The following is a 14,012-nucleotide window of genomic DNA, read 5'->3' as shown; positions in this document are numbered from 1 at the left end:
TCAGGTAGGTCGGACGGAAGAGAGGACAGAAAGGTGTCAACAACACTATATCTTTGTTCAGGGTGCGGTCTTTTATCTTTGAACTCTTTTGATCCAGCTCTTACGTGTGGAGCGCAATAGCCCATCCCTGGAAGCGCGCATTTTCGTCTATGTCACGCTCGAAGATCTCGTACGAGATGCCTAGCTGTCGGAGGTTCTGAGCCAGGGTCAGGCCACCGATGCCGGCTCCAACAATGAGAACTTTCATGATACAAATCCAAGGTAGATCAAGGATAGCTTCAGATATATTGATTAATAGTAGACGAAAATCGAAAACCAATCCAATATCCGGTCATATAAGGATTTGAAGGGAATGAATACTTTCTTGACAATCAAGAGATTGTATTATCATAACAGCGTAATGACGCTGTGATGAGCATTCCGGGATCATGGCCGATAGATTCGGCGCTTAATAATAACAAAGATGCAGATAGTCTGACGAGGGACGCTCTTGGAGGGCTGGTCTGGCACAACTAATCGATGGATTTAGGTATGACCGGGGAATTCGACCACTTCAGCAAGCTATCTGAGCAGATCAAGAAACCGCCGAAATATTAGGTGACCTGAAGCACCAGGTTTAAGAGGACTCTCTCGGTGTATTGAACCCGGGCCTAGCTGGCTTGACCACTCTCGCAGGCGGGCTGAGTATAATACCACGCGTGTAAGTTTGTAGGTGTTGAAAACATCCTTATCTAGGCAGCATTCTCTTGTCATCTTGCTCTGTTTTGACGTACCACGTTGAAATAATCCACGGAAACCATGGCGACAGACGAAGTGACTCTCCCCTTGGTCGACTTGAGTGGATACATCAATCCGCAAAAGCCAGGAGACAAAGAGCGAGTCATCGCGGAGGTGAGAGACGCGTGTGCGAAGTATGGATTCTTCCAAGCGACCGGCCATGGAATCCCCCTGGACCAGCAAAAGAGTATGTTGAACAGTATCGACACTCTCTTCAATATGCCCGTGGAAGAGAAACGGAAGCTTTCGTTCTTGAAGAACCCTTGTCGCCGAGGATATGAAGAGTCTGGAGCATCGCTTCGGGACGGTGATCCTTTGCCGGACTCGAAAGAGGTACGAAGTCGATGCGACACTCACTATCTTTTGCTTTTGTAACAACTGCGACTAACACACTCTTGCCTAGGCTTATTACATCGGGCGAGAGGACCCCGTCGTAGAGCACTCCGGCTTCTACGGCCCGAATGTCTGGCCGCCTCTCCCCGAGGAGGGATTCCGCAATCCCGTCTGGGAATATTATCAATCCACCCACCACCTCGGCCAGCTCATCTGGGAGATCCTTCTCCTTGGCCTCGGGCATCCTGTCTCCCTCATGGAAGAGTTTGCCAAGCGCCCGATGGTGGTGTTGAAGATGATCCGTTATCCCCCTCATCGCTCCGATCTCCCCGGTCAGTTTGGAGTCGGTCCTCACACCGACTTCGGCGGCATCACCGTCCTTCTTCAGGAGGCTGGAAAGCACGGTCTTCAGGTCTGGCACGAGGGATTGGAGCAGTGGCTGCCGGTGAAGGCCGCGAAGGACATCTATATCATCAACTGCGGCGACATGATTGGAAAGTGGTCAGGGGGTCAGTACAAGAGTGCGAAGCACCAGGTCATCAATGCTGCGGATAACGAGGCGCGTCTGTCGTGCGCCACATTCTTCCACGGCGATCTGTTCGCGACGAACCCGCTGAACCCGTCAGACCCTCATCGCGAGACTGTCGGGGCGCTGCTGGTGAAGCGGTTCCGCAATCAGTTTTCTTTTGACAAGGAACTGATCGCCGCTGTTGGAGCTCCAGCCTGATCACTTCCCTAGACTAGATACAGTTAGATGCAGTTAGATGTAGAAGGGCCTGAGGCCTCCACCTTGCAATTAACCGAAATTGCCGACAAACCACCGATGTTCGTGATTCATAATTTCCACCTGACAGAAATGAATGCGATGAATCGTAAATGGCCGAATCTCTGATGCTCCTCGTTTTCCACATCCTCTAGATTTGAATCCTATAAGACCGTCTAAACACGGCTTGATCTTCACAATGCTAGGGAGTCTAATCCTTAAAATTCTCCAAGATGAGACCGTCCCTCCTGAGCAGTTTTTGCGCTTTCATAACCGCTGTCGGGGCCGTTGGTGTTAAGCCCAGTGCCCAATGCAAGTGCTTCCCCGGTGATGCGTGTTGGCCGTCCAAGCAGGAATGGGACGGCTTCAATAGCACAGTACGCGGCCGTCTGATCAAGACGGTCCCTTTGGGCGCTCCATGCCATGCTCCGAACTATAACGTATCGCTATGCGCGGCATTGGCGTCGCAGTGGAAGTATTCGGAGGTGCAGTGAGTTTACACCTTCGCAAAGACTGGAATTCATTACAGGATATTGAAATTGAGAGTCCTGCAGTATTGGCTCGTCTTCATCCATTCAAGACCCGATTTATGCCAACCAAAGCTGTGATCCATTCACCTCTCACACATCGCCTTGCCTGATGGGAAACTATGTGCGATATGCGGTGAACGTGAGCGACCCTAGCGATGTAGCAGCGACCCTCCAATTCGCCCACGAAAACAACATCCGACTGGTGATTCGAAACACCGCGCATGACTACATGGGACGTTCCACTGGGGCTGGGGCACTCGCCGTCTGGACGCACAACCTGAAGAGCATTGAGATTAAAGACTGGGCGGATGCCAAATACACCGGCAAGGCCATCAAGATCGGTGCTGGAATCCAAGGCTTTGAGGTGTCTCAGAGCCTCTCTAGCCATGGACTGGTGGCCGTGACGGGCGAATGCCCGACCGTTGGCATCGCTGGAGGGTATACGCAAGGTGGCGGTCACTCCCCTCTCAGCACGGCGTACGGCCTGTCCGCCGACAACACGCTGGAGTTTGAGGTCGTGACGGCCGACGGTAGGCTCGTGACGGCCAGCCCGACTTCGTCAAAATACGCCGATCTCTTTTTCGCCTTGAGTGGTAGTGGCGCAGGAAACTACGGCGTCGTGATCTCAGTCACCCTTAAAGCGCACCCCGAGGCCATCACCAGCGGCGCCGGGTTCACTCTGGACCAGCCTAACCTCGATTACCCAGCGATTGTCAATGCCTGGCACGCTGCACTGCCTGGGATTCTGGACGCCGGCGGTATGGCAACGTATTACGCACAGAACGACACCCTCGTTGTCTATTCCATTACGGGCTACAACCTCACACAGTCCGATATGGAAACGATCCTGGCCCCATTTATCAAGGCCGTGGCTCCGTTAGGTGTCATTCTCAAGCCTAATTATACCCAGTTCGACACCTACAACGAGCACTACGACTCGTATTACGGCCCCCTCCCCGTGGGAGTCTTCGGCTCGGCCGGTGAGTACCTCATGGGAGGCCGCCTGCTCCATCGAGATATGCTCCAGCACCTTGGGGACGCGATCAACCAGACCCTTCTGTTGGGAGTGCGCGTGATCGGCCAAGCAACCAACGTAAAGAAGTTTCGCTCAGAGGCCAGAGCCGTCCTCCCACAATGGCGCGATACCCTCGTCATGTCTTCCTATACCCTCCCCTACAGTTTTGAGGTGCCATTCTCCAAGATGACGGCCGAGCAAGACTACATCACTGACCACATCATGCCGATCATTGAGAAGGTCACTCCCAATGCGGGTGCGTATATCAACGAGGCGGATTTCCAGCAGCCCGATTGGCAGGACGTTTTCTTTGGGCAGAATTATGCGCGTCTGTTGGCGATCAAGAGGAAGTATGATCCGAAGGGACTGTTTTGGAATCGGATCGCGGTCGGGAGTGAGGGTTGGAAGACGCGACGAGACGGGAGGCTGTGTCCAGTTTGACGGAAGCCGAGTGCCTGACTTGTACCTATGTCAATAATCACCGCGTAACTAGTCTGGGGCAGAGTTATGGCTCCCTTGTCGGGCTTGTGAAGATATATATACGCAAGGCTAGGCAATTGGCTAGGCAATCGTACGTACCGTATGCAAGCTGAGTTTCGGCTTTGCTTCAGAAGAGCTCACATATGCCTCATCCTTGGCGTAGATCTCACCATTTGCTTCCATACCTGGTCTTGGCATAGCTAACAACGAAGGACAAACCATATGGGGAATATACTGATGCATACTAGTTGAGCTTTAACGAAACTTAGTGGTTAAACAAAGAACTAACTTGGTACGAATGCTATGATGGATCATTGTTCTATACCGAGAGAGCGAATGGTTTGACGGAGTAGCTATTCGCCTATATTATGAAAACCATCTTGTCCCCACGTTATCAAGGTCTCATTTTCAATCGATCTCCTTCATGTTGGTTAAATTTTTCTATAATGATTCGTATGAAAAACATCTCCTATGACTAGAACATCCAAGTCTATCAAGCGTGACACAGCCTTGCCTCATCATCCAAAGTAAACTCATCCGCACCCACCGCGAACTGCGCATACATCAAGCGATGCGGGTCATGTGCATGCTTGATTCTTAGCAATCTGTCATAGTTATCCCCGTACATCGTCTGTTTCCAATCGCCGGTATACAACGGATCCATTTCATTGAGGTAGACGCCAGACCCGGGCGTCGCTGCCTCCACAGCTGGGAAGAACTCATCCACAAGCTGCCGTTTCAGGGCGAGGCTCTTCTCTGGATCATGCCAGTCCCAGGGGTTATTGGGGTTGCAGTAGGCGATGGCCTTGCGCCAGGCTGGATGGACTGCATTCGGCGGGTGCGGGCCACGGATGGGAGACCCTTCGGCAACGTTGATGATGGAGCACCCGATGAACCAGGTGCCATCGGCCGTGATGGAGCGGTATGTGTCCATCAGATGGGCATTAGATATCGAGTTGAGCACCGTCGTGCGCGGGATGAGCCGGCTAGAGATGATGGGGTAGGTCGGGCACAGATTCCCGTAAGGAAAGGGGCCGTACGCTGTAGCCAGGCTGTCGGCGTAGGTGCTCGACTGGGTGGTTTTCAACTCGTATACGAGATTGAGGCGCTTCAAGTCTGCCAGGAAGGGAGCCACGAGGTCGTGGATGGCGGAAGTGTTCTGGTCCGGCAGAACGAAGCTAAACACTTCGAGGGTGGCGTTTGTAACCAGGAACTGAACATTGTTGGTAGTATTCTGCACGAATGATGGGCTTGTGTGGAACCAGATGCCGACGGCTTCCCAGAACGCGGCGTCATTGGTATTGTTGAAGATCAAAGTCCCTCCGGCAACAGGCCCGTCGGGGTGCGCTTTGATGGTCACGCTGAGCACAACCCCGTATGTTCCCCCACCACCGCCAGCGAGCGCCCAGTACAGGTCTGTGTTCTGCTCTGGAGTGGCGGTGAGATACTCTCCGGCGGGCGTCACCAGTTCCCATTCGAGGACTTGGTCAGCGGGCGCTCCGTACTTGGTGACAAGCTGCGAGTGGCCGCCACCTTGAAGATAGCCGCCAGCGATGCCGGTGAGGCCACACTCTGGCGCGACAATGCGATATCCTGTCCCATTTAGGGCTTCATATGCATCACCAGCGATCACTCCAGATCCGAGCTTGACAGCTGCCCCCAGATAGTGAGTGCTCGCATAGTGGTGGATCACGTCGATGGATTTCAGGTTGTACATCCATAAGGATAGTGCTCCATGACCGCTTGACTTGCCCATATAACTTTGCCTTGCGTCAGCAACGGTGGATATTGGATATGCCACAGAAAGAAACGGGGTTCGGGCTAGTCTTACTCAAGGCCTGTACTTTTGACAACGAGACGGATGTTGTGATCGCTGGCGAATCTCAAGCCAGCCTGCACGTCAGCGGGGCCAGTCACATTGATAGAATAGACAGCACGGTTGCCGAGCTCGCAAGGCAGGGATTGCGATGTAAACGGAGAACAGGATGTATCCATAAAGTAGGGATTTAACATTTCACCCGGTTGTGGTTCGCTGTTCAGGATCGCGTAAGCGTTGGATCATCTTTCCTAGCTCCAAGAGGGCAGATCGTAGGATTTCATGGATTGATGGATTGATGAATATCATACAGTGTCTGTGCGCCTGCATCGCTAAACGCTTCCTGAAGCGCGACGCATGCCGGCTCATTAAACGCGGGGTAAATGCCAGCATTGTGACAAATATGTGCCACGGGGATAGTCCCAATAAGCCTCCCACCCACTGTGTTGTTTAAATGATGCCACACTCCGGGGCCTGGCCATTCGCCATCACCTGGAATGTTCTTACAAGTCGAATATGCTGTCTGAATCGGCGTCGCAGCCGCCGTGGTCCCAACGATGAGGAGCGGCAAGAACCGGAGAACCATCTGAATGCGAGGTGATACTGTGTGTATCTCGTGAACAGGGGTGCAGCTTCGATGTTGCATCCCCATTGATCAGAAGGATATGTGAAGCTTTATCCCTGCGGAAATACCCCGATATTGGTCTAGATAGGGAATTCGGTCTGTTCTTTGTCATCCCCTGCATAAACGAGACCCACAGTAGGTTCGGTGCTTTTATTTTTCGGGATCGGGATGCGTACCGGATTTAGTTCGGTTGGAACCTTATGTTCGTGGCCAATCGGGGCTCGCCATTCTGGTCTGTTGAAATTCCAGGACTGTATTGGAAGCTGCCAGTGACATGATAGAACTGACCGGTCGTAGGCACGATGGTTCCACTCGTAAAATCTAGAGGAGTAGTCGCTAAGTTCAGCGCCGTGGAAGGATAGGGAACTGATGTCTGGTTGAAGAACTATGTGTGGCTTTCATTTGTAAACTCGACTCCGTCACCTTGGCCCGGCATACATCCCGGATCTAAATCAGGTCTAGTCTCGTAAAGATCCCAGCCTAAGTCACCTAAGTTCTCACGTACTCCAAAAGGACCATTATATTTCCCGACAGCCTGATATGACTTAGGATCCAATATATAGTAGTATAGTAGTAGCGCATCACAATTTAATATGTGCCCTGATGAGGTTAAGAAATTTTATTACCAATACTTCTTGAGGAGGAATTAAAATTTTACACTCTCCGACGTGCATTCTCGGGCCACTCATCAAGTTGTATTTAGCACTCTGAATAGCGATCCGCCGTGGATCCCTATGGACCCCAGATTAACAAAATTTGAAACCATAAGATAAGGTTTGAATGCCAATCCATTCTCCTGAAAACAATGCCCAGTTACTGGAATTCTGCAGTGACCGATAAAATAATTTGGGCAACATCGGTCATTTTCGTGAGCTGCGCCATATGTCCTGCATCTAAATGGACAACCTTGCTGCCAGCTAATATAGCCATCTGCTCCTGGACTTCAGGCGGAATTCCTTTATCTTTCTTGAGAATGATATATACGCTAGGAACCTCGCGCCACCCACAGTAGTTCGTCGTTCCGTCCCAATTGGCGGGCTGGCACTGCAGCTTAGCGATCCATTTCATAGCCTCCGAATCAACCATGTCGTTGAAAAGAATACCTCGAGGGTCAATACATGTAAAGTAGCTATTATTCTGCCGAAAAGTTAGAATTTATTTATATTTGACACAATGGAATAGGTGCAGGATAGCACACTAGCGAAGAGGATTGTGCGATACTCACGAAGTATTGCATCGTTGATGTAGGTTTAGTTTCAAATCCCTCTGGCCCAAAAGCACATGACATGAAGATAATGCCTCTAACCCCGCCCTTCCTACCCGTCACACTCATTGAATTGGCTGTGAGGCCCTGCATAGCTGCACTACAAAGGAACCCGCCTGCAGAATGTAGAAATACAACAACACCGTCCGACCCAGCCAGCTCGACAGTAGCAGCGAGGTCTCGGGCAATAGCAGCGGTGTCGTCTTTCACTGTGAGGCCACTAGCGGCTGTTGTGCCAGTGCTCACGAGCCGTGAGGAGAAAACAGATAACCCAGCATTCTCGAGTGCTTTCTTGAGCGGTTCAAAGACTTCAGGGCCTTCCCACAAGCCAGGGACAATAAAAATCACTGGTGCCATGAATCTCAGGAATAGGAAGCTGCATGAGCTTTAATGCTGATGCTCGTACAAGTAGAATATTGGACAAAGTGGCAGCTAAAAGCCGCGCGCGTGGGCAAGCCGATGACTAATCCAAATAGCTTTCTCTAGAGGAAGTTCTGGATGTTGCTCTCTATTCTTGGTCTTGGTTTGTGTCCAGGAAGTCTGTCTTCTTTCCTACTACGATACGACTGCGGCCTGTCGGAGCATTTAGCGGAGCTATTTCTTCGCACGTGACCGGAAGAGCGGGCGGAGGAATGCCCGAGATCGACTGAAGTTTCCAATCGGTAACACTGATCAGACCACAGAGAGAAATCTTTCCTAAACCCAGGAAGGAGCCAAGATAGATAGTAACAATAGATTTCCAAAATCGTCACCTCGCAACTTATCATCGGGTCTTGATCGTGATTCACGTGCTTCGGAACAGTACTCAAAAATAAACTCGGGAATACTGAATCAAATGCCCATGATCCAAGACGCAAGACGATGAGAACAGTTTCCCCTTCCACTCACAAGTGGCATCCTGAACATTATTTCAAAAGCTGAAGCGTTTCCAATTAGCAGACTCAACTATTTCCTGTGTCACAATTAAAAAGTTAAAGTAGTTGGCCACCCACTAATCAAGTATAGGAGTTGGGGAGTGTCTAAGACATTCTCGATTCCCCTTTCAAAGCCAACGAGATTATCCACCGCGTGTAGGGGAAGATATGCCCAGTCCACGCTAAGGAGTAAAGGCGAAAGGGATCTTGACCTCCGTCACCTAACCCGTATGCCGAGGAAGGTTCATGGATAAAAGAACGGCGGCAAAATGGCCTGCCGGATGCCCACGCTATGCGCAGACTGTTGGACAGAATTTTTTCAGCAAACGTACCGTATCTTCACTCTCGCATTAACACGGGTACTATAAGCCGAGATATTGAGAGACATGACTCTTCCCAATCCAATTCTGCCTGGTTTCAATCCAGACCCCTCTATTACGCGTGCTGGTGATGACTACTTTCTTGCTACATCCAGCTTCGAGTATTTCCCAGGAGTACCAATATATCACAGCAAAAACCTGAAACAATGGAAGCTTATTGGCCATGCCTTGACTAGAAATAGTCAGATCCGCCTCGCAGCTCCAGAACCAGGAGGAGGGGTGTGGGCGCCAACCTTGAGATATCACAATGATGTGTTCTATTTAACCACGTCAATATTTGACCGATTCCGTCCTCAACAAGGCGAACGAACATTTCCACGTGGGTTCTATATCAAGACAGAGAATATATGGGACTCGTCATCTTGGTCAGATCCCGTGTTCTTTGACATGGTAGGATTCGATCAAGATGTAAGCCTCTCCTATTTGATTTCGACCCCGTGAAATACTCCTTACTAAACACCTGATACTAACCAACTGTCTAGCTCTTTTGGGATAATGATGGGGGTGTGTACCTGTCTACCACTCACGTTAAGGCTGATCGATCACCCGATGCGGATCTATCACGGCTTGACTTTGCCATACACGTCTGCAAGATAAATTTAATGACGGGGGACTCAATTACCAAACCCGCAATGATTCGTGAATCATTATCTGGAATTGCTGAAGGATCGCATATCTTTCGACGAGGACAGTATCTTTACCTCATTACAGCAGAGGGTGGCACTGGCTCCAGGCACTCTGTGTGTGTGTTTCGGAGCGAGAATGGGATTCTAGGGCCCTGGATTTCTTTCCCAAACAACCCTATACTACACAGCTGTACAAATCATGAAGTACAGAACACAGGACATGCAGACTTTGTCGAGGATGTGAATGGAAAATGGTGGGCCGTGCTTCTTGGAGTGAGACCGGTCCGGAAGAGCGACAGTTTGTGGCAAGATTCCGTTTTTGGTAAGTATATATCAGGAAGTTGAGATATATTGCTATGAAGAGCTGATCTTATTGTTCTCAGGGCGTGAGACATTCCTGGCCGAGGTGGAATGGATCGACAGCTGGCCAGTCATCAACCATGGACAAATGATTTGCCTTGGCCCTGAGCCAGAGCCTCCTTATACGCGAATTCTGTGGAGAGACGACTTCTCCTGGCCTTCATTGACCTTGGGGTGGTACAGAAAAAGTACGTATGACCCCACTTCCGCCCCACACAGCCTCACTGTTGCTCAATCTTCCGGCTATGTTACTCCTATCTTGTGCGACTCAGCTCTAACATAATCTCTTACACTGAATTATAACAGACATGGCGGAAAAGCTCGACTATTCTATTCTGAAAGGCCAAGGTCGTCTGCGCCTACATGGAGGACCTTACAACCTCTCCGACCCGGCTAGTCCTACCTTGCTTTTACGGAAGCAGACACATAGGTCATGCGTCTGGGAGACAAAGCTCTCATTCCATCCAACAGAGGAGCATGAAGAGGCGGGATCGGTGGTCTGGTGGAATTATCTCACTTACAGCAGTATTGGAATCCGCAAAGTGTACGACGATAAGAACGCAGATGCGGCCGCCAAAGCGAGACTTGTCCGTTTCAGATCTGCAGACTGCGAGATTGTTGAGCGCAGGCTCCACAAGTTTGACTCAGATGTTGTTCTCTTAATCAGATGCGGTGACTCCAAGTATGAGTTTGGGTTCCAAGAGCTTGATAAGATGGGGGGCGAGATTGTGGAGCCTCATTGGTTGGGAGAAGTGAGCACCGAAGCAATGACAAAACCGCCATCTCTTGGGATGGCGTTCTCTGGCATGTTGCTAGGCTTGTACGCCTTTGCAAAATTTCGGAAGTGTACGGAGCCTGCCGACTTCCATTATGCCGAGTTTAGATTACCTGATGATGGTAGATGACGCATCGTATAAAAGGTCTCCGATGGAATGATGAGATCTCTATTTTCTGTCTAACAGCGAGGGACCATACACATAAATCCTGTTATATGAGCCGGGTTTAGACTTGTTACGATCATGGAAAGAGCCAACTGGAAAGTAACCAGGTGCATTCACGAAACAACGAAGGTGAAGAAGGAAGAAACTACGGAGGCTCTGGTAACTATCTTGTAGAGAGCTTATGCAAATAGGCCCCATTAGGTTAGCTCGGTCGGGTGTTTCTATCACTCCGCGTCCATCAGGTGATCTCCGTCCATCGTTCTGTTATGCGTCATATAGCCCTCCTTTTTAAAGAGGCTCGCCCCGAGACTCTAGGATATTATCGTCGATATGGTTACCAACGAATTCGTCGACTTCTGCTGTAGCTAGCCAGATCTGTAGGTTCTTTGGGGGTCCGGGGGAGTTAGGGTATCGTCGGTAGAAATCTATTAGTTTTAGCGGCGTATTTTTGAAGTCGGCTACGTAATACTAAGCGTCGTCCTTGTCGTGGCCTAGCTACTTAACCTTATACTGTAGCTTTCGGTAGTGTAGGCGTGACCGTAGGACCTCTTCGACTTCCTATTCTTGCTGATCATTAACTAGGACTAGCGGTGGAGGATTTTCGATCTGATCTGGTAAGGGATCGGTCTTCGATGTACGGCGTAGCTTATTTGGCGAGAAGACTGGGTGTACCTTAATGGATGGGGGTAGCTCGAGCCTGAACGTATGGCTTTTTTTGGCGATAATCTTATACGGCCCGCTGGCTTAGTCCGATAGCTTCCGGCTTAGGCGGTCTAGTCCCTAATAGTATGTAGTAATATAGACTATATCTCCTACGTCGAAATCTACCTCGCGGCGGTGTTTGTTCGCCTATATACGTTGGAGCCCTTATGTGTGGTCGATTACTTTAGTAGTCTCTTTCTAGATTCGTTCGATTCGTTCTATAAAGTTTTGTGTATTACTAGTTAATTACGGCGAAAGAGAAGCGTCGGTAGGTAGGTCCTAATCGAATAATATTCTAGGCTTGTATCCTCTTTCTATAAAGAAGGGGGACCTTTTCGTCGAGTCTTGGTGTAGCGCGGACGCGGCGAAGTTAATTATCGGTAGCTATTCGGACTAGTTATCTTAGTGCTTATTGACTATCACTCTTAGTCGTTGGGCTATCTATTAGTTAGCTATCTCGGTCTGGCCGTCGGTCTGCGGGTAGTGAGCGGTAGATAGCTTACGCTTAATATAAAGAATTCGGCAGAACTTAGTCTAGAACGCCGATATAAACTATTCTCTACGGTCCGATATAATTGAGTTAGGTATACCTACCTATCGGAAGAGATATATAATAAATAATCGAGCTATTTCTGCGGCTGTAGTCGTCTTATAATAGGGGATAGAGGCCTAGCGCTTGCTAAGGCGATAGTATACTACGAATACTGCGTCGTAGCTATGCTTGTCTTTAGGGAATGTCCGGAAATCTATTATGATATACTGCTATAGCCGATCGGGGGTAGGGAGTGGTTATAATAACCCTAGGGGTCGGTCTCTCTATGTCTTTATCCGCTTGTAAATTCGATAATTATCTACGTATCGTTCGACGTCGGTTGCCTAGTTAGGCTACTAGTAGCGACTTAAGAGAAGGGCCTTTATTTTAGTCTCGCTAGGATACGTAGTGTATAGTTAACGATAGACCTTATTAAGTAGGTATGCCCTAAGGTCTCCGTCATCTGGTACTACTAGTCTTCCTTCGTAGAGTAAAAGACTATCTCTTATCTCCTAATATCTATCCTCGCTTATTCTTATCTAGTTTCGGTTTACGTCGAGGGAGGGATAAGTCTGATTAGTATAGAGAACGTATACGACTACCCCGGTTATATCGGAGATAGTCTAGGATCCGTCGTCGGGGTTTGTTATCGTTACCGGAGCGATTCTAGCTAGAGGGGGTTAAGGGTTATTATTATCGGGGTATATACCTTGTTCGAGGCACTCGTACGGGAGGAGGATTTGGTTCTGCCTATTATAAGTACTAGGGTCTTTTCGTAAGAGGGTATTAGCGATGATATTTCGTTTTCCTATAAAGTAGCGTATTAGGAAGTGAAATCTCGATAGGAATTCTCTCTAATGCGCCTAACGGGCGTTTAGCTTCTTTATGGTTATGAAATATTAAAGCGACTGATAGTTAGAGAAGATACTAAATCAGTCGTCCCGTTGTAGTCCCTCTAGCTCCGCTCTCTAAAGATTAAGGGCCTTAACGATTATAAATATCTTATAGTTATATGTGTCCTATCGCTACTCCGTAGTAGTTAGTTTTAACGAATAGAAACAGATAGGGTACTAATAGCTATTAGGCTAGAGCTATAAGAGGACTCCTCCGATATACCTATCTGATACGTCGGTCTCGACCTTTATAGGGGCCGATGCGTCGTAGTAAGCTAATACCGGAGCCGTCGTTATTATCTTCTTAAGTTCTTAGAAGGCTTATTTATATTACGTACTTTACTCGAACGGTGTCTTATCCTCGGTGAGGCGATTTAGTAGCTTCGTAATCTGACTATAGTTCTTTACGAATTATCGATAGAACCTACAGAATCCTAGGAAAGATCGTACCCCGCGAACTATAGTAGGCTGCTACTAGTCGACGATCACTATAATCTTTTCCGGATTAATCTTAATACTATCAGTGCCGATAATAAAGCTAAGGAACCGGGTTATCTACGTATAAAACTCGTATTTACTTAGGCTTGCCTATAGTCCGGCTTCTCGAAGCTTTTAAAGCACCTTCTTAATATATTCGATATATTCCTCTATCGTTTCGCTATAGATTAGGATATTATCGATAAAAGCGGTAGTAAAGTCGTCGAGGTATCTACTAAGAGTTATATTAATAAACCGCTAGAACGTAGTGGGTCTATTCGTTACTCTAAAGGGTATTACTTTATACTTATAGGACCTATATTATATATAGAAGGTAGTAAGGTCTTCTAAGTTAGGATCTATACGAATTCTGTGAAATCCTTACCGGATATCTAACTTTATAAAGTATCTAGCCTTACCTAGCCGTTAGAAGATCTTATTAATTAGTAGAATTAGATAATAATCTTTCTTCGTGATCGAGTTAAGCTTACGGTAATCGATATAAAACCGGAGTCCTCCGCCGGGCTTCCGGACTATTAGGATTAGGGAAGTATAGGGGGCCTTGCTTTCTTCGATAAACCCTT

The 14,012-nt window shown here is 48.6% G+C and overlaps 5 protein-coding genes across 5 annotated transcripts; 3 read left to right on the top strand and 2 right to left on the bottom strand.

The window, feature by feature from the left end:
- Nucleotides 1-798: 798 nt before the first annotated feature.
- On the top strand, nucleotides 799-1,837 carry N7482_010812 (isopenicillin N synthase family dioxygenase; the record flags this gene model as incomplete). Its single annotated transcript, XM_056692926.1, has 2 exons — nucleotides 799-1,110; nucleotides 1,181-1,837. 2 exons carry the CDS (start codon nucleotides 799-801, stop codon nucleotides 1,835-1,837), a joined length of 969 nt encoding a protein of 322 aa, XP_056538127.1.
- A 269-nt stretch (nucleotides 1,838-2,106) lies between these two features.
- Nucleotides 2,107-3,859, top strand: N7482_010811 (FAD-dependent oxidoreductase; the record flags this gene model as incomplete). Its single annotated transcript, XM_056692925.1, has 2 exons — nucleotides 2,107-2,363; nucleotides 2,428-3,859. 2 exons carry the CDS (start codon nucleotides 2,107-2,109, stop codon nucleotides 3,857-3,859), a joined length of 1,689 nt encoding a protein of 562 aa, XP_056538126.1.
- A 532-nt stretch (nucleotides 3,860-4,391) lies between these two features.
- On the bottom strand, nucleotides 4,392-6,300 carry N7482_010810 (FAD-binding oxidoreductase; the record flags this gene model as incomplete). The annotated part of the gene is made up of 3 exons (XM_056692924.1): nucleotides 4,392-5,658; nucleotides 5,730-5,930; nucleotides 6,026-6,300. 3 exons carry the CDS (start codon nucleotides 6,298-6,300, stop codon nucleotides 4,392-4,394), a joined length of 1,743 nt encoding a protein of 580 aa, XP_056538125.1.
- An 852-nt stretch (nucleotides 6,301-7,152) lies between these two features.
- On the bottom strand, nucleotides 7,153-7,960 carry N7482_010809 (alpha/beta hydrolase; the record flags this gene model as incomplete). Its single annotated transcript, XM_056692923.1, has 2 exons — nucleotides 7,153-7,476; nucleotides 7,565-7,960. The coding sequence occupies 2 exons, from the start codon at nucleotides 7,958-7,960 to the stop codon at nucleotides 7,153-7,155; spliced, it is 720 nt and encodes a 239-aa protein (XP_056538124.1).
- Nucleotides 7,961-8,903: 943 nt separating this feature from the next.
- Nucleotides 8,904-10,788, top strand: N7482_010808 (glycoside hydrolase family 43 protein; the record flags this gene model as incomplete). The annotated part of the gene is made up of 4 exons (XM_056692922.1): nucleotides 8,904-9,305; nucleotides 9,380-9,845; nucleotides 9,907-10,071; nucleotides 10,190-10,788. 4 exons carry the CDS (start codon nucleotides 8,904-8,906, stop codon nucleotides 10,786-10,788), a joined length of 1,632 nt encoding a protein of 543 aa, XP_056538123.1.
- Between the last annotated feature and the right edge of the window lie 3,224 nt (nucleotides 10,789-14,012).

The sequence above is a fragment of the Penicillium canariense genome, assembly GCF_028826845.1.
Source record: "Penicillium canariense strain IBT 26290 chromosome Unknown utg000009l_segment0_segment0, whole genome shotgun sequence".
In the NCBI taxonomy this organism is placed as follows: Eukaryota; Fungi; Ascomycota; class Eurotiomycetes; order Eurotiales; family Aspergillaceae; genus Penicillium; species Penicillium canariense.
The sequence above is the reverse complement of the archived record's forward strand: the minus strand, read 5'-3'. Positions and strand labels throughout refer to the sequence as shown.